This window comes from Psammomys obesus, unplaced genomic scaffold (assembly GCF_907164565.1).
Source record: "Psammomys obesus unplaced genomic scaffold, mPsaObe1.curated_primary_1811, whole genome shotgun sequence".
Taxonomy (NCBI): Eukaryota; Metazoa; Chordata; class Mammalia; order Rodentia; family Muridae; genus Psammomys; species Psammomys obesus.
The window spans coordinates 45,061,670-45,081,281 of NW_026585644.1; the positions used below are offsets into that span (position 1 = coordinate 45,061,670).

At 41.2% G+C, this 19,612-nt stretch overlaps 1 protein-coding gene across 6 annotated transcripts in view; it reads right to left on the bottom strand.

Moving 5' to 3' along the window:
• Slc8a1 (solute carrier family 8 member A1) overlaps positions 1-19,612 on the bottom strand; it is a 291,949-nt gene that overhangs the window by 270,525 nt on the left and 1,812 nt on the right. For all 6 annotated transcript variants that reach the window (XM_055618896.1, XM_055618878.1, XM_055618924.1 and 3 more), the window contains exon 2: positions 952-2,778. In XM_055618896.1, the coding sequence (XP_055474871.1) occupies positions 952-2,747 (1,796 nt within the window). In that variant the 5' untranslated portion in view covers positions 2,748-2,778. The remainder of the gene's footprint in view (positions 1-951; positions 2,779-19,612) is intronic.

The window sequence follows — 19,612 nt, forward strand, 5'->3', positions numbered from 1 at the left end:
GTCCTCTCTTCTGTCTTTCCCTTAATTCTGCTCTCCCTTTTTGACACTGACCCTTACTCTGGGTCGCTGAGCACAAAACCATCTCCTAAGCTAGGCAGGAAACTGTGCTCTTTCACCAACAAGTCTTAATAGAATAATCATTATAATTGGCTACTCAGTGTCACAGCATGGCATCATGACAGGGTAAACCATTTAGTAAGGAGGAGAAAAAGTCACATGTCTGCCACATCTTTGTCTCTGTCCTGCTCCTCATCTATCAGAATTCTTGGTAAAAATCTTTTTTTTTTTTAGTCTCTATTGCATATCACTAGGATAAAAGGTTTGCATGATCATGTAAAATAAAAGGAGAATGCAATTGATGAACCAGGATTGATCGTGTGTCATAATTCAACGTTAGCCTAGAAGTAGACACAATATCACAGAATCTCATAATACACATTATCAAATAAAAGTTACAGTCAATCCTGGTAGGCAGGGCATTCTCAGAGGTGTTTCATTTTTAGGCTTTTCTGAATTTGTATATAGCAATGGAGTTAGTAAGTTTTGTGATATATGCAATGTTTATTTTTGGCATTTATGTATACGCTCATGTAAGTACTCCTTATGATTCAGAACAGAGTGAAACACTTTTTAACTCGTGTAATCGACCAAATGGTTTCACAGATTTATTTTGTTGTGCTCTACAATGTACACAAAGTATGTACAGGGGCAAAAGTAAAAAAAAAAAAATATTAAGATCTTGTGTACTGTGGATATTGAGAAGAAACACCTACGAGAGGCCTGTTGTTTTGAAAGTAATATTACTTAAGAACTATGGTTCCTTGAATTCCAGATCTTAAAAAAGTAGATACATGCATAAAGATATTCACCATCTACACACACACACACACACACACACACACACACACACACACACGCATGCACACACACACACACACACAAGTAACTTACATAATTTCATCGTTCTCGAATTCGAGCTCTCCACACGTGTCCTCAAAGTCCTCCCCTCCACCTCGGGCCGTCCCTTCAATGGTTTTATAGGGAACGACGACGTTTCCTCGAGCACCAGATGTTCTCAAAACCTTCACCTCCATGATGCCAATGCTCTCGCTCACATGAGTCACCGGTTCCTCAAATGTAAAGATACCTGCATGGTCATCATCAAAAATGGTTACGGTGGCAGTGTTGGGTGACCCAAGACAAGCAAGTGCAGAAATATGGTTGGCTTCTAGTATGTCATCTTCCGTGCTGTCTGACGTGATTCTGACATTGCTGAGATGCACAAGGAAGTTTTCGTCTTCTTCAAAGATATCATCATCGATGATGCCAACCTGGATTTCCTTCAGCGTCTCCCCTGGTTTAAAGACCACAGTCCCTTCAGTGAACTCGTAATCAGACCCAGCGTTGGCTGTGCCATCTTCTGTCCTGAAGTCAACAAACAGGGTGTTGTTCAAGTCGCCCCCGCTGCGGACGATGGTGAGAGCCACAGTACCACAGTTCTCTAAACACTGGTATGTCCGGTGTTCAAAGAAGACCTTGCTGACTGGGCCATTTTCAGAAGAGTCCACGTTGACTTCGTGCATGCTGATAGCCTTTCTCGCCTGGTCAGCCGCATGCCTCTTCAGAATGTTGCCAGCTCCAGTCATCAGGCGAGTTGCTTGAATCCGGTAAAATGCTCGGCTTTTTTGCTGCTGACTTAGGACCTGATAGTTAGCTAGTTCTATTAACTGCTCGATTTCTTTTTCTGGATGCTTCTGCTTAAGTTCCTTCAGAATCCTTGCCATCTCACGCCTCGCTTCCTCATCATCTTGGTCCCTCTCATCAACTTCCAAAACCAAAGCACCATCTAGGAAACTGTCAACATGAGAGTTGACCACCTTACCATCCATTTCGATTTCAGTTTTGGACGATTGCCTTTCTCCTTCATGTTCAATAATCATTCCCCTTTGCTTTCCAGCCCTATACCGCTTGTAGACATACTTGTAAAAGAGAAGCCGCCTGTCTGCTACCCAAGCAAACACGACACAGATGGGGAAGAAGAAGAAAGTCAGCAGTCCTTCCCAGACCTCCACAACACCAGGAGAGATGACAGACAGAATGATATAAAGCCAGGTGTAGGCGAAGATGCTCCAGGCCGCTGTCACAAAGAACACACGCAAATGCTTAATCTTCCTTGTCTCGCCATCAGGGACGACATAAACACAGAGTGCGATGATGATGAACATGTTGAAGGCGGCGCTTCCCACGATGGTGCTAGGACCAAGGTCCCCTGCAGTGAAGTTATGGCCACACACTTCAATGACTGACAGGAGAATCTCAGGAGCAGAAGATCCCAGGGCCATCAAGGTCAGGTTCGACACAGTCTCATTCCAGATCCTCACTGTAGTCTTGGTGGTCTCTCCATTGGGTTTCTTTATGGTTATTTCTTTCTCTTGAGATGTGATGACCTCTATAGAAGACATGAACCGGTCGGCAATAATAGAAACTCCAAGAAACATGTAGACCATGGCCACAAAATACACAGTTGCTCTGGCAATTTTATCTCCAAAAGATGGATCTTGGGGTTCCCAAATGGGCAAAATCACCCCTTTCTTACAGTAATATGAGCCAGTACACACGGTTCCATTTCCTTCTGTTTCTGTGTCTGTCTCTGCGGTTATATAGTGAACATGAGAAAACAAGAGAGCCACCAGAGCTACTAGATGACCTCCCATTGAGGCCGGGTGTAACAGACTTAACCGAAGCATATTGTACAATGAGCCTTCCAACAGTCCCAACCTAAAAAGAGAGAGAGGACAAGACATCACATCATTAGAGCCAAAACATCATTACAAATTTAATTGTTTTACTTTTACAAAAACTTTTGTTATGTTTGACCATCATAAAAATCTCTGGGGAATCACTATTCTGAGAATCTACCAGTGACTGAACAGTCTTTTGTAAAATTTACACATCACTCTCTCTGTGGATTTCCTCCATGTGATCCCATTCATTGAGAGAGACACACAGTTGACTCCCTGGAAATGACAAGTCGCCTTGTCATACAGCACAGCTCCACTGAGCACATGTTGGGACATGCTAACCACCAACAACAAATGGGAAGCAAAACTTGGGAAGCATTAAGTAATTGTTTCTTTGTTGTTCAAGTGGATTTTCTTTTACATTTGAGTTAGTACATTAGTGGAAACAATTTCATTGACAAAATCCCCTTTATTTAATAAGATTCCTATCTTGAAACTCAAACTCTGAAAAAAAAAATCCTCCCAATTCAAGGCATGTTGATTACCTTAAATCCTGGAGTACACTGTTATTGTATTTTGTAAAATCACATCCTACTGCTCCAAGCCTGCTGGCAATAAAGCTCAAAACTATCTGTGAGGGAAAATATTTCACTGACAATGCAATATTCCCATATTTTAAGTACAGTTTTTTAAAGCATGTTTTTATCAGGGCACTGCTTGCTCCCTCAGTTTCAGCAAGCTGGGTTTCCTGATAGATTATCAGCTGATCATGTTGCTCTTCAAGCACAGCTCTTCACATCTGGATATGCAAGCTGCTTTGGCAGCTGCAGGCAGTCTGCAACAGGAACAGGAGATAACCAGGCCTGGGCTAAGCCACATGGAAGAGCCAGGAAGGCTATGACATCAGCCATAAAATGTCCTTTTTCAGTGTTGATGTCAGACTTTCCATGATCATTCAAAAATACACACTAGTTCTATAGTGGGCTCAAGTGACCAAAAAATGCAGGAGTGATGATTCCATCCAAATTACCTCATGTAGCATAATAACTGTGGCCACAAACTTCACATATGATGAAGAGCTGTTGGCAGTTAAGGGCATGGCAACAGATTCACTGAGCAACACAAAGAATAGTGAAAGTGAAGTTGTTGACTGAGCCACCAAGGTCCTAAATTCACCCACTAGCTCATGCAAAGGTCAGCTGAAACCTCCTATCACCTCTTTCTCTGGGCCTGGGATTTGGAGTAAATGCAAAAGGAGGTCTATAACACTCATCTGAAATGCCTCAAGGAAGAATCATTCATGGCATCCAGAAAGCATGGGTAAGAGAGAGGTCATAGCCATAACTCTACCACCTGTGGAAAGTTAACCCACAGTCGGGTGTTGCTCCAACCTGCCTGGGAGCCGGGCCACTTTTGCTGGTGTTTTCTGACCCATGTCTGTGCTGTGGCAGGTGCAGAAAAAGCACATCAAGCCCAATAGAATCTCTTGCCCAGCACATAGCAGCAGCAGACCTCTTGGCTCCTACCATAGCAGGGAGTACCTTCTAGCTCATAATTAATGGGAAATTACTTTCACATGTATGTATGTATGTATGCATGCATGTATATGTATATTTTATGTATATATACATATATATATATATTTCTCCCACACTAAAGAAGACAAGGTTATGACAGCTGGACATACATCTAATTTTAAGCAAAAGTATGATAGAAAGATATATATTCTAAGTGTGCAGACATTCTTAGACAAGTCTGTCCATCTGTTTAGTTACTGCAGATCTTGTGTGGCTGGTGAAATCTTTGCCTAAAATGAAGTGACATTCAGCCAGTTCACAAGAGGAGTGAATAATCCAATTCCAACTTGTGGGTCTACTTAGGCTACAAATGTTTATTGTGTTCAGTATTAAATTTGCAATCAGTCCTTCTCTTCTGTCCTGAAGATTCACCAGTGACCAAAACACAAATCTCTGTGTTCATTAACTTCTGTTCTAATGTGGAGGTACCCAATAATAAGTATAAATATTAGATATAAGAATGGGTCATGGTGGGGCAGAGAAGAATCAGTTTAAGGACTGAGACTGTGTATCAAATATGTGCACTAAGGGCATGCGTGATTTTATATTGGTGCTCAAAGATGAGTTAAAATATTTGAGCAAAATCTAAAGGAAAGAAAGAGTTTAACACTTGTAGAAATCTATAAGAGTAGGAGTACAGCCAACTCCTGGCAGTGTGTATCTAGAAAACCACAGAGACACCAGTGTGGTGAAGTGTGGAGGTGCTGGCCTTGACAGGAATGGAAATAGATTCCCTGGTAAGGGGAAGCTGGTCAGGAAGTGCTAGCACATTTTCTTTTCAGAAGCACCTTTCATCTGGATCAGTGACTATGGGATCAGATGCAGAAACAGGGAGACTGTAATAATATCTGCATTTTAAAGGAACTTGCAGTCTGGCAAGTATACAAATTACAGATCAGACAGCTAACATTTAGAAAGGAGAAAGCCTTTGTAGTAATCCCTTCGGAAGATGTTCAGTGCAAAATGTCTTGAGAGCCTAAAAATATAGGAAAGATTAGCTAGAAGATTCAAGACTGTGCCTGTCTCTAAGACTGATACATTAACTGTGCTCTCCAAATTACTGTCAAACCCAGCACTCCACTTTCCATGCTTCAGTCAGTTTGAACTTCTACAAAGCAAAGAAGATATTTTCAACCACCTTAAAATTCCTTATTGGGTTTTTCTTGCCCGTTTCCCTGTAGTCAATGCCTACACACCTGGAGTCTGCTGAAGAACTTTTAAGATATAATCTCTGAACTTCAGGATGTAGTTCTTCCTGTGTGCTGAACAAGACAACACTGGTCTATCTATGAGCTATTACAGACTGTTTTCTGTGCCCTAGACTAACAGTTTTTTTTTTTTTCTGCTGAGCCTCAAATTTTTACAAGCCCAATACCCACTCATAGTCACCTTCCTGAGAGTAAGACAGCCCATTATAAACACGGCTATAGAAGTTATGCTAAGTTCCTTATACGTATCAATTATTTATAATATTTTCAAGAAACAGTTCTGTGTTATACTGTCCTAGAATCAAGCTCTTCATGACAACCCAGACAACTAGTACTCCTGTGGAACTTTTTGGTAATGGGGCAATGACTCTGTGTTGAAATGGAAAAAAAAATGAGGGTTAGACAGGTTAACTTCATACAGAAAGCACAACTATATTTGGAGTCATATAACTAAGAATTAGATAGACTAGGACTTGGTGAGAGTCACATACAGAGTGAATTCTAGAATGACTATTAAACCTCGGTCTGTTTCAGAGAGTAGTGTTATCTTCTCTTTGATAACAGGTGAAGCAATATTTGACAGCTGCTGAATGTCTGCTTGAACTAGCCCTTCAGAAACCCTCTTAGAGCAAGGAGAACTGTGTTAGCCTCAGTCTCCTGGAAGGTTCCCAACAGCCTGGATTTTTTTTTCTTATGGTTTAGACACTGAAGTAGGAAAGCATCAATGACAGCACAAGAGCTGGCATGTTCCTAGAGACAGCTGCCCTGTACGCCCTAGCCTTTAGCAATTGCCTGGCAACCACTTCCTGTGTACACTGTCAGGGCAATCTCAGGTCCGCCAACAAAAAGCTCTGCCCTCCATCTCTGCTGTGGCCCATATCTGACAGTGTTATTACCCAGAAGGCTAACAGATGTAGAAAGGCAGGTGGATGTGTACAAATCCATCACCATGATCAGAGTCAGCATAAAGAGGGGGAGGGGGAAGGGGCTTCTGAGGTGACCTAAAAACATCACAATGATTTTCAAGAGGGGACAGCACAATAATTTGTGAAATCGTTGGCTACAAAACACTGATGTAACTTATTGGCGATGATGCAGCTGGAAGGAACTCTCTGGATTTCAGTTTCTGTCTCCATTAAATTAATACCGAGTCCAAACACTCATTAGGATATGAATAGCTGTTAGATACAAGGCACTTTCTTTCTTGCCCCAACGTCTCCCTTCTTCCAGGGCTTTTTTTCTTCATTATTTAACTAGTTCTCGGTGAACTTCCTTGCACATCCTTACGTATCCTTCTATTAAAATAGAGCAGGGAGATATTCTACAGCCACAGAAAAGCAGATATAAATCTTGTTTCTTTCTAGGCTTTCTTATATTCTTGCTCAATCTACTGAATACAGGGCAAGTGTAGGTTGATGGCGATGGATTCGGGTTAACTCTAGCCAAGGATCACTTAGAAACATTCATTACACCATCCAAATTAGTCAAGAATACCTGGATTATTTTCTATATATTGCCTGTTTTAAATCAAAACAAATAAATAGTATAACATACATGTTACAGAGCTGAATGATAGTGACAGATGAAGGTAAAAAGCCAACCAGGAGTTGGTAAACAAGTCACTTACATAAAAGGAAAGGTTACAGCTGTACGCAGCAGAAACATACATGCAAGGGGTGTGCTCACCAAACTCCCACTCTAAGGAGAAAGAGCCTCCACCACACAGAATGCCTATTCCCTTTGGAGGCTGTAGTCAGTTCTGACTGTCAAAGAGTACCTGACTCAGAGAAAAGGAATATGCTAGATTCCCACCACCTCAGCTCACTAGATGGCCTCATCATATTCTGTTAATTGGCAGTTGGTCTTATTGATATTTCTTTCCTCACTTTCTCCCCCATCCTCTTGATTCTCTTGTCTTTCTCATCCGCAGAACCTCTTTTCCTCTTCTTGTGTGTACTATTGCTTTTCCACCCTTCTACACATCTTTTTTCCTCTCACAGCATTCTTTCTAGTGTCCTAGCCTATCTCCACATTCTCATTCTGAAGTCTGTGCTCTCAACTAGTGCTTCCCTTGACTGCAATCTTTTTCTTTATGCTGCTCAAACTGAGGCATGTCCATAGCTGAACCTTAAAGTTCTGTAAGTTTTACTCTGTGCTGACAATACCCTTGCAGACTGAAATCTTCAGCAATTAGTCTATTTCTAAGGCAACAGTTAAGCATATGTAAACCTGTATCTACAGCCCATGCCAGGACTTCCAAGCTCCTCTAAATAAAGAGGACCACAAAGGGTTAAGGTTCTTTGCATCTGGTCATTCCACCTAGGATGCTAATTACAGCACCCTGGGTCCCAGCCTTAGTCCCTCAGACTGCAGCCAGAGGTAAGGAAAGGATTTCCACAGTCAGTCTGCATTAACACCATTTTAATTCCCCCTCGCCATCCACGTATCAAATAGAGCAAACAGTGTTTCCTCTTTGCTGATGGATAATGGATAAATTAGAAGTTTCTTGAAGGAGTCAGGCTGTGGAGGCCAGATGAGGGGCTCATGACCTTCTCTTTGAACTAATAAAATTGGAATCAGGATCCTGTCTCATGTCAGAAAACACCCACTTAAATTGCATAGCAAAGGCAGCAGCTAGGGTAAAAGTTAGGCCATGTAGTCCAAAAAGAGGACAAAGATTTAAGATATAAGATTTAAGCAAATGAAGTTATGGAGAAGCCATGTGTCCTACCCACTAGCCCTATTCTCTGTTTTTGTCCATAGCCCTTACTACTTTTACATGCTAAATAATTTATTCAGTGATTCTGTTTATTGTCATCTTACTCCAGTCGACTCAAACCTTGTAGGATCAGGGATTTCTGATCTATATATGTATATGTATGGATGGATGTATGGATGTATGGATGGATGTATGAATGTATGTATGTATAAATTTTAATTTTCTGCAGTGATTCATTCCTGCTTCCTAGAGTCAGAATTGGTGCATAAAAGATGCACAGCACGTATTTACTGGATGAATAAAATAATTCTCAGAGGGTCATGTGCTGAGTCATCAAATCGCCGTTGCTGCCTCAGAAGCTGGGAATTGGGCCTGGGCACTGCACTTAAAAAATTCACTATGTGAAATGGATGTGCCCACAATAAGCAGAGGTCGGCATCGGGATGAAAAGCCAATAGGAGTGTCAGGCAGAGGAGAGGAAATAAGTCGTTCAGGCACATGGCAAAGAATCTCAAGCTGGAAGAGCAGGTCCTTAGCAAGAAGAGAGGGTCTTCCACAGCCTGTGGTTCCAGGGTAGTCTCAGGTTTTCCTGTACCAGCTCGGGTTTGCTGACTGAATGCACTGTCGAGAGCGCTGAAGCGTGTATCTATTCCCTTGCTTTTCAGTATAACTCAAAGATACCCAGTCAAACCTCTTCCAACCCCCACCATGCTAGAGGTCCTAGAAGAGGGGACATTTTTAAATTTAAATATGTTAACTCTGCATGCTAGTGTGAACTTGTGTGAAGAAAGAAGAAACTAGAAAAGAAGACAGAGAGGGATACAGAGAGAAGAAGCTTTGATCTTCTGGGGCTCCCTGAGGTCAGTAAGGGCTGACTCAGAGGTTACTACCCCGGGGCTGTGTAGCACATGTCATGACTGTACTTACAACAATGATGGCACTGAAGGCTGAAATCGCTGACTATACCTGCCCTCTACAAACACACACACACACACACATTTTATTATTTTTCTTTGTCTCCCTGAGCTTTCTGTGAATAGTCAGTAGTTCAAGGAGGTTTGTATTATCATTTTCACTTTACAAATTAGAGAAGTATAATACATAGTTTATACAAGTTTATTGAGAAAGTTCATTGGACCTTAAATGCTATAACAAGGATTTGTTTTTTAAACCCTGCGCTTGGCATTATATCATAGTGAGTTTTATTTGTTTAATTCTACAACAATATTCTAGAAAGACAAAGACAAAGAGCTCTGCATTTAGATAGCTAGTGATAAATAAACTCTCAGGCAGCCTTCCTTCCCATGGGATTACATGTGTATAGATTGCTTTGTCTCCAGGCCTTTACTCCTGTCTCCTGTGTCCCGGTGGCCGTCAGCTGAAGTCTGACAGCCAAAATCATTCCAAAGTCATGTGACACACACAAGGTTTTTCAGTTTGCTTAGGAGAACCCCAAGGGATGGAAAGAGATACCAGCAGGAAGGAAGATAATAAAACTGATAGAGAAGAAAGGAATGGTCAGCAGGTGGGAACCAGCACAGAATTTTGTCATAGCAAAGCAACACTATATTATTAGTAAACCAGAAGTTTTTCAAGGATCTCAGCGTAATTCACAAATTCCCTGTTGTAAAGTCAATAGACTAATTAAAAAAAAAAACTTAAACTGGTCAAGAATAAAACAAAACAAAATAAAACAAACAAAACCCCAACAAGGACAATATATTCGTTTATGGTTTCACTGACCAGGCTTTTCTTAATCACTCACTCACATGTGCCAAATACTTAAATACCATGTGGCAAAGATGAAAAAATACCTCTTGAATGCAGCTAACACTCATGAGGGTGCTACTGGAACAAGTATGAACCTCCTCTCTAGGAGATGGACCTCATCCATTGCTACAGGATTCACCTGGCATTTCAACAGCATTAGTGAATACTCAGGTGGACTACATGGAAGTTTCCAGAGTCATGCACTCCACCCACAATTCTAGAAACATCAGAACACTGTATTAAAGGTATTAAGAGTTCCCTTGTGGAGTCAGGTGCTTGGAACCTATCCTTTGCACTCTTTGATTCTTCCAGAGGCCTTCTGATTGACAACAGTAACTACTTTTGATGAATAATTTGTTTACCATCAAGCTTGGGGAGAAATAGCAGCCTTTCTTTGATAGCTAATTTTATATGCTGGAAAAGAATGAGGTCATATATGTGCTTCTATATGTAAGTCATTTAAAAAAGATTTTCTACCAAAATATTCTCCATCCTAGACTGGAGACATTAAACCTTCAGAAATGTGGTGTGAGATGGATCACTGGAGAAAAGCACTTGTCAGGCAAGCAGAAAGTCTCCATGCCCCGAACCCTCTTAATGTCCCTGTAAGCATGACAGCCTGCTGTGATCCCAGTACTGTGTGTGTAAGCGCAAGGATCCCCAACAAGCTCGAGAGCTAGTCTAGCCTGCTGGTGAGCTCTGGGTTCTACTGAGACCCTGCCCCTTAAACAACTGAGAAAAAACACCTGGTGTCAATGTCAGGCCTCTGCACTCACAGCACAACTGCAAAGAAAAGAAAATTCCATAAAGGGAGGAATCTAAAGAAGAAATCTCTCTAGTGTGTGGAAGAAGGAGGAATCTGAAAGACATGGATGGTGGGAATAATGGGAGGAATCTAGATCTCTTTAACTTCAGTTCACCCCCCCCCACCCCAAATCAGTTGGAGACAATAAGATACGGCTACCTGGGCCATATCTTCAGGTACACAATAGATAGAATTGTAATGTCCCTGCACACACAGGCAGCTCTAAGGTAGTGTGATCTTGGCACTGCTCCGTGAAAAGGCCTGGAATAAAGACCAGATGGGAAGAGAAGGAAAAGCTGAGCAGAGCACAGCAAGGACTCTGAGGCAGGCATGTCTGCAGGAGTCACACTCAGGAGAACACTTAATGAAGGAAGTAGAACTCAGTGCCTGAGTATTGCAGGGCAGTCATGTGCTTTGTATATTATATGGACACCAGCGTGAAAAAAAAAATCACATGGCTTTGCTTCCTGCAGGCAATACGGGACCCCTGGCAGGATTAAAAGGGAAGGCCCTTCATGACTGTGCTGGCAAGGAGGCAGAAGGCTAGAGGAATGCAGTTAGAGAGAGAATCATGGATGCTCCTCAAAGGGAGATATGAAGGCACTGAGTAATTTACAAAGCACTTAATTCATAATCTTGCTGCTCTCTAGTTCTGCCTCTCTAAGTAGGAGAGGGCTGAGATTGCTCCTATCTACAGCAACACCTGACCACTATTGAAGTTTCCAGATGCAAATCCCAGAATACAGAAGTTGAAATAGGCAGGACCATGAACCCTAGATCAGATCTGAGTAGTGGGGAAATTTACACTCTTTAACTTATAGGCTTTTCACAGACACTGCCTGCTTGTCCCACGTCCCCTCTTAAACTCCAGAGTTAATCTGACATGTGCAGTTGCTCTTTTTGCTTTCTAGAGTACCTCTTGGAAGAGGGATTTTTAGCCATATAATTAAATTTCCGGACAAATGATACCAGATCGTCGCAACTGATTTTCTGTTGTCAATTCTTTTATTTATTTTTTTTTTTTTTACAAAGAAAATGCTGGTTAATTGAATATAGTCTGGTGAATTTAACGAGTTTAGCCCCTGCTTCATCTTCAAGAAACAAAACAAAAAACTTTCTTAGGAGATTGACTTTATCATTAAAAGTAAGTCTTTTTCCTGTTTGGTATCAAATTTTGATCTGTTGGCAAAATCAGATGCTCCTGCATACAGCAGAAGTGGGAAGCAAAAAGAAATATATAAAATATATTATAAATTATACATAATAACCAAGAGTATAAATGCATCCGTTTTGTGGATCTTTTTTTTTTTTTTAATATTCTATGCTACAGTTGCAGAAAGTTCCTGAAAGAATGCTCAATGGCTTGGCTCTAAAACCACGCACAAATCCACACAGAAGCAGTAAAATTTCAAAAGGGAAGTAGGCTTAAAGAGGAACTTGTCAACTCTTATTATTCAACAAAATAAACGGAGTGTTGATGGCCCATGGGGGAAAAAAAAATTTTTTTACACAAATCCCTGAGCAGTTTATGAAACATACATGCTTTCTGTTACATAGGGGCAGAGTATGCGCCCTTCAACCCAGCCTCATATGTTAATCTTGAAAAAATTGCTTAGATATCAATTGAAGGGTTACAGTTTTAATGTTAGAAATGATGTTGAAGCTGCTTTATTATTGCCTTCTTCTGACAGATTAGGATCTATCATAAAGTTAATCCAGAGAGGAGATACTGGGAAAGCTAAGGGGAAAATCAGTGGAAAAAAGAAAAAAAATCTAGACATTTGGTCATTTGATTGATAATCATAATACCTTTGTTTCCTCAAGCTTTTATTTCACCTAAATAGGAATCATTTCATCTCTATTAATGAGTAACACATCACACAAGCATCCATCCATCCATCCATCCATCCATCTACTGATTTAACAAATATTCAGTGTCTGGTAATGTGTAATTCACAGACACCGAAACCACAAATGAGACAAATGTGATCTCTGTCTTAATGGAATGTGTGTCCTCACCAGAAGCCAGCAACAGATGTTACTCTAAATTATTACCTGAAACTGTAATCGTTAGCTGTGACAAATCCTCTTTAAGAGAAACACAATCATATAAAAGTAGAACCCCAGGGCGTGATCTCTGGGGTTTTAGTGGAAGCTCCATGAGGAAATAAGATTTGAGTTATTTGGAAATTTAGAAAACTACAGGAAATCAGGCAAATCAGCTGCATCAGTGCAAGGCTTCCAGTGACCCCTTGGCATTACCCTTCTGGGTAATGGGATTACTCACAGATGTACCTTTGTATGGGGGGGGTATGAGATCATATCTGTGAAACACTAGAAATAGCTTTTATAGTGTACATGACATAAGATTTTTCCCTCTTAGAAGTCAGAGCTATTCAGCTGCCTTTGGTTGCTCTCTGACACACCATTCTGGGAGGAGGGGTGGATGAAGGGCTCACTGGTTTAGAGACTATAAGAACTAAATACTAGAGTCAGCCCCACTGATGACCTTTGGACAGGCCCCTTCTCCTTGCTCTCTCTCTCTCTCTCTCTCTCTCTCTCTCTCTCTCTCTCATTCAACTGTAGAAACAGAATTCTGCTAACAATATGGAGTTAAGATACTCTAATTCTACATTTTGGCATTTAGCACCATTCATAAGACAGCACCTATCCACATCTCTAGGTTGGCTGTTTCCAAGAGTCGGCTGAACTACTAAATGAAAATAACTAAATATGAATCATATTTTCCTTTCTCAAACTTTTATACCTAACCTTCCTGATCCATCTATTCTTAAGGCCAAATTTGCCTCTGTAAAATTTCCTCTACTATTATTACTATCATATTTTTTCCCCTGGGAAACCCCTCAAAAGTCATATAGCCTTGCTTTTCATTTCTCCGGTAAGAAATTCCAGACTGATAACTGCAATTTTTTTTCAAGCCGTGTCACAAAAGTGACAGACCAGATTCTAAAACAAGGTCGGTGAATTTCTAGAACACCTCTCTTGCCTCTGTAACAACTGCTGAGATGCCCTGGGCTCACTAATGTTGCATTTGTACCCTCTCGTGCTCTATTCTATGTCAGGAATTGACAATCCATGGCCAATGGGCCCAACCCAGCTTGCCACCTGGTCTTGTAAAGCCCATGAAATTAAAATGTTTTTTTTATTTTTAGATGATTGAAAGCTGGAATAAAGGAATATTTCTCATTTCAAAAGAAACTTGTGAGATATTCAGAGTCAATGTTTAGAAATAACTTCTTATGAAAAACAGCTCTTTCATTATGGGTATATTGTCTGTGTTGGTTTTCTTATTGCAAGAATAGAATTGAATGACTGTTACAGACACCATAGTCCACAAAGCCAAAAGCATTTTTAATCACTATTAAAAAAATGATATATATATGTATATATATATACATATATATACGTATATACATGTATATACATATATATTCAATATATACATATATACATATATAATATATGTGTGTATTACGTATATATATGTATATGTGTAACATATATATATATATATATATATAAAGGTTTGGTGTCTGTGTCATTGCGTGTATACTGTTGTTCCACCTTCCCATGGCAACACCCTATGTCATTTAGCATATTCGTGTAAAGGCACAGTAGGAATCTCATTTATCTAGGTCTTTATAGAGTATTGTCTTACAGTAACTATAGTATTAGTATATTTATTCCCCCCAAAAAAGTCATAGGCTTGTTATTATTGCTATTACTATTATTATCATTATCATCGCTCCTTAAATAAACGAGGATAGCAAGGTAAGTGAAGAGAAATGCTGAATTCAAACAAATATTATATGTATGAATGGACAGCTGGCCTCAGCGACCTGTAGGCTGAGAACACAAGAGGCCTGCAGTCCCCAAACAAAAAGCAATGTCTCAGTGCTCTTTCCTCTCTGGAAGATCCATGCTAGAAATCTAGGCATCCCCAAGGCTGAAAAAGCAGTCCCCTTCGGGAAGGTGTTCTACATTGCCAAAGGGGAAGAAAAGCAGACTGGACCTGGATAGAATGCCTTCTGGGTATCACTACCTCACTTACAGCCATTTGATGTCTGTTACCCTTCATTGTTGTTTAAAATAATAATAATAAAAAAATAGAAAACTGCATGCCATCTGATACGTTTTCTAATGCTGAGCATGGTCTGAAATGAGAGCACAGATTTAAAAAAAAAAAAAAAAAAGCTCTTGGAAGAACTACATGTTCTGGGAAGAAAGACAAAGAATCCTTGAATTTGTCCAACACACACAAACTTCAGCCCCCAGGTGGTTATGCTGTCCACTACAAGAAATGTATTTTAAAGAGATTCCCTGAGATGTGGCACCATTCTGAACTCTCCGGTGCCACCTACAGTGAGGGGCTACAAAGCAAGTGTCCCTTAGGGAGGAGAATTAGCTGTTCAAAGACCTAGGCTTGCATGTTCTATACTAAGGAATGAGCACAACCAGAGAGTGGCCTTGTGCCCTATGCATTAATGAAGATCTGGGGGAAACTGGAGAAGTGCACAGGAGAATTCATCAGAGCCATCAATGATAAATAGACAAAACCACTAGGGTGACCAAGGAATTCCTGGTGTGGCATCACACATATAATCTCAGAAACCTGGAGGCAGAGGCAGGATATTTCAAAGCCCACTTGGGCTCCATGGTGAAAATTTATCTTTAAATTTATCTTTAAAACCAAACAAAAAGTAAAGGGAGAAGTGAGTTGACTGATGGGTGGCCTACCCTTTCTCCTCACCTCTGACGATCGCAGCCTGTCTCGCAAGGCATGCTGTGAGTCTATGTCGAATGTTACCTTCAAGCGTAAAAGGCATTTGGGCAGTGCCAGGAGCTACTATTTGCCCTGACTCTATAGTCCATGCCCACAGTCCTGCAGGGAGCAAGGCAGATCAGTATCTATGGGTATGCTCATGACATTGTTCTATGGTTGTCCTTGTCATAAAATGTCCAGGACATGCTTCACATGATTCAAAATGACTAGGCATATTGGTTTTCTAAACCCCTTTACCTCTTTGTGATGGTCCAAACTACCCTCTCCTCTCCTCTCCTCTCCTCTCCCCTCCCCTCCCCTCCCCTGCCTTCCCCTCCCCTCTTCTGCCCTCCCCTCCTCTCCTCTCCTTTCTCCTCTCTTCTCCTCAAGGAAGTCATGGGCCAAGCTTCTCTTTCTTTTTCATCCCTTCCAGCATGTCATTCTTCTGCAGTTCAGATACTCCCTTACTCAGCCATGTTATTTCATCTATGGATGTCCTAGATCCTGCAGGAAGCACTAGGTCCAGAACATGGCTTTTGTACAGTCTCTCATTCAGCTGCACCACAGTCTTCATCTTTAAATTAAGGCAACGGTACTTCTTTGCTGGGCTCTTATAAGCATCTGGACCCTGACAGGATGAGTGTTCAATGTATGTGAAATAACTTCCCTTTCCGTGTGCATTTTTTTTAAAGCCTAGTGAAGGGCCTTACATTCACCGAGTGCTCAATAGATGCCATGGTTGGATTCATGTAAGTTGCTGAATCACTCATTGCATTACAGTTTGACTTGATCACACATTAGATTCAACAAAGAAGTTATTTCTTTTTTTTTGCAACCTGGCCTGCAATGGCATGAAATCTGCCCGAGATGATTACTCTCCTTTTAAGATGGCCTCTGATATTTACACTAATTTCCCAAGATCTCTTGAATGTGCAGGGGAGGTTTATCTGGATTGGCGTCAGGATATTGTTGCCTGAGTAGGAATGTTGTAAAATGTTACAATATAGCACCTTCAGGATTTTAAGACCCCCAGTTTACTCTAGAGAAAACAGTGCCCAATTCTCAGATTTAAAAAGGCTAACTTTTCAAGAAAAGATCCAAAGGTTGCTTCACAGTAAAACCTTTATAAGAACCCATGTTTGTCTGCTTCTGGTTGCTGACCTCTTGTTCAAAAGTTCTGCTCCCAGGCACTAGGCTTCTCATACTTCCCCATCAGAACAGTCTTCAGAGGGCATTCATTGGGCAGAAACCCAGTTTTAACTCTTTTGCTTCCTCTTTGTTTTGCTGTCTCCCAGGTCTTTGAGGCTTCCTGCCAGTTGATTGCATAAAGCATTCCTGGTTCACAAATCCACATATGCTAATGGCCTGTGAGGATTCCTACATAGTACCTCTTTGCTGGGCAATACTTTTGTATTTTGTTGTTGATCTGTTAGTCAGAATTCCTTCACTCAAATGAATGAAGTTCATACTAATGCCTTCAGATCCTATGATGGCCAATGGATAAAGGCTTTGACCCTATAAGTGTTTTACCAAACTCTAACAACTTCTTATTACGGGCCCTCAGCCACAGAAACATCTTCCTTGCTTCACTTGTCAGTCAGGGATGCTCCCTTCCTTTTTTGAAAGTAAAGTAAAATGGCAGAAAGTAAAGTAAAATGTGTGTTATTTGCACCTTCTTCTACTTTGTTACACTCTGGACTAGAAGGACCAAAGACCAAAAGACCAAAGGACGGTTACAAGTGTGAGTGCAAGGCAATCAGTTTCAAAACAGAGTTGACAGGGAAGAGGGCAAAGAGGACCACTGAATCAAGACACTCTCTGTTTGCATTCTGAACTCCTTTGATGAAAGCATAGCATAGCAGTGAGCACTTATCCTAGAAGTCTCCAAGTCAGAAAATGGGCTGTCTGAGTTGCACATAAGTAATACTCTGAGCCTACTCCTTGATTAGTACACATGAGAGGCTAGAGGCTGGGGAAAAAGAGAGAGGAAAAGTAGAGGAGGGAGAAAGAGCAGGAGGGAGAGAGAGAGGAACACAAACGGGGGGAGCAGGGAGGGAGAGAATGGAAAATAATTGTACTCTATCTAATGAGGCCCCACTGGACTAGTCCTGAGTTTAAATAAAAATCCCAAAGGCAAAAGCTGAAAGCTAACATTTCCCGAGTCTAGCCTGTCCCAATGGGCCAGAAAACACCTGACATCTACCTCCACTAAATTTCGGAGACACCTCCCAGGAGCCAAAACCATTTTGTTCAGAGGGAAAAGTGGGAGGGGTGAGTGTAGTAACCCACTGGCCTGGTTAGCCTCAGCAGCTGCCGAGAAGGAAAGCTGGAGAGGTAGGAAGCTAAGGGAGCAGTGAGGGTACCCACAGCCTTCTGAAAGCTGGAGAAAGTCTGCGAGAATACTTGCCACAAGAGGGAGCAGCAGAGTCTGGTCAGAGGGGAGGTTAGTGGATAAATGTTCTTACTGGGGAAAAAGGGTGTCTAACCATGAGTGCAGATGGAATCATGACATATGGACGGTGCTGAATGATGACTAGACAGAAAGGCTTACATCCCTAAGTCACAGAAAGTAGCGCTTGGACCATCAAATTCTTAACAAAACAACTGGATTTTTATTTGAAAGGAACATGTATAACAACAGCTCAAGCATATGAAACATGCAACCTGATGTAATATCCTCTTCTCTAAATGTTTTTTTTTTTAATATATATTAAACTTCCATTTCAGTTTGGATCTTGTTAATGGCTGCTTCTTGCCTGTATATTGTTCTCCTCCGACTTAGAGCGCCCTAGAGAAAAGACTGGCCACACTGAAAGACAACGTGAAAATGATGCACTTGGGTCCAAAAACTATGACACCCACAAAAATGAGCAAAACATTTTCTTCGCATTGCTTGTCTGCTTTCATTTTTCCTGCCCATTCTCTTTTTAAAGGAAGAATGCAATTTATAGAAGTTAGAGTTCTTCTCATCATGTCTTTTGTCAAAGAAACAGATTAAGCACTAAGAGAGAAGGAACCATGCGTTTACTTTTCAAGATAAATAAAAGTCTATTTTTGTCCATTAGAAAACATGTTAAATATAGCTCGCTAACAAAAGCTCCTCTCAATGTGTTTTATTGTTTCAAAACACAGAGCTTGAAAGAGCAACTACTGTAATTCCTACACATGGCTCCTCAGGGCGGCCCTTGCCTTGCCTTCCTGTTCCTTCCCACACTGCTGTGCTCTTCCCTCTCCCCTCATGGTCAACACTAATCTCTTAATCTAGATCCACACTGATACTACAGAAGCCACTCTTTGTAACAGTAAGGTCTACAGACAGATTTGATGGGCATGAAGCTCAGGCTGCTATGTCTTTAGTTCACTACTCTCTTCCGGGCGCCATAAAGCAGTTCTCAAGACAGAGTAGTTAAGGCTGATCACCCTGGACACTTAGAACCTTTGCAGCCTCTGGCCAGTTCAGCGATGAATCTCAGTTCACCTTATTTTCATTTTCCCTCACACTTTTGCTAAGAACTAATTGTTCATTTTTATTAAAACACAACAGCCATTTTAGCAGGGGAAAAGATCAAGCCTCTCTTTACAGTGGAGATCTTAGTTAAAGAGCCCAGAGATCCAAATGGAACCCTTAAAGCAGACGGAATTTGAAAATAAAGATAATTTAAGAAAACCTGTCTTACTGAAAGCACTGGGCTCTCCCTCACCAGCTCCCTCACAAAACCGTAAAGATGGATCAGGCTTCCGTCCTTCCTCCTGCCTTCACACACTGCTAACCCCCCAAATTAAGCAAGTTTAGCAAACCCAGAGAGCAAAATCCCAGTAACACAGGATTCGAAAGAGGAACCTAAAAGCAGACAACACAGTCATGCCTCTTCCGGCTTTGTGTTCCTATCACAAATGAAGAATCTCGATTCATCTCCCCCCCCCCCTTTTTTTTTTTCTGCAGAGGAGCTCGGAGAGAGGAGGTGTGTGTGTGTGTGTGTGTGTGTGTGTGTGTGTGTGTGTGTGTGTG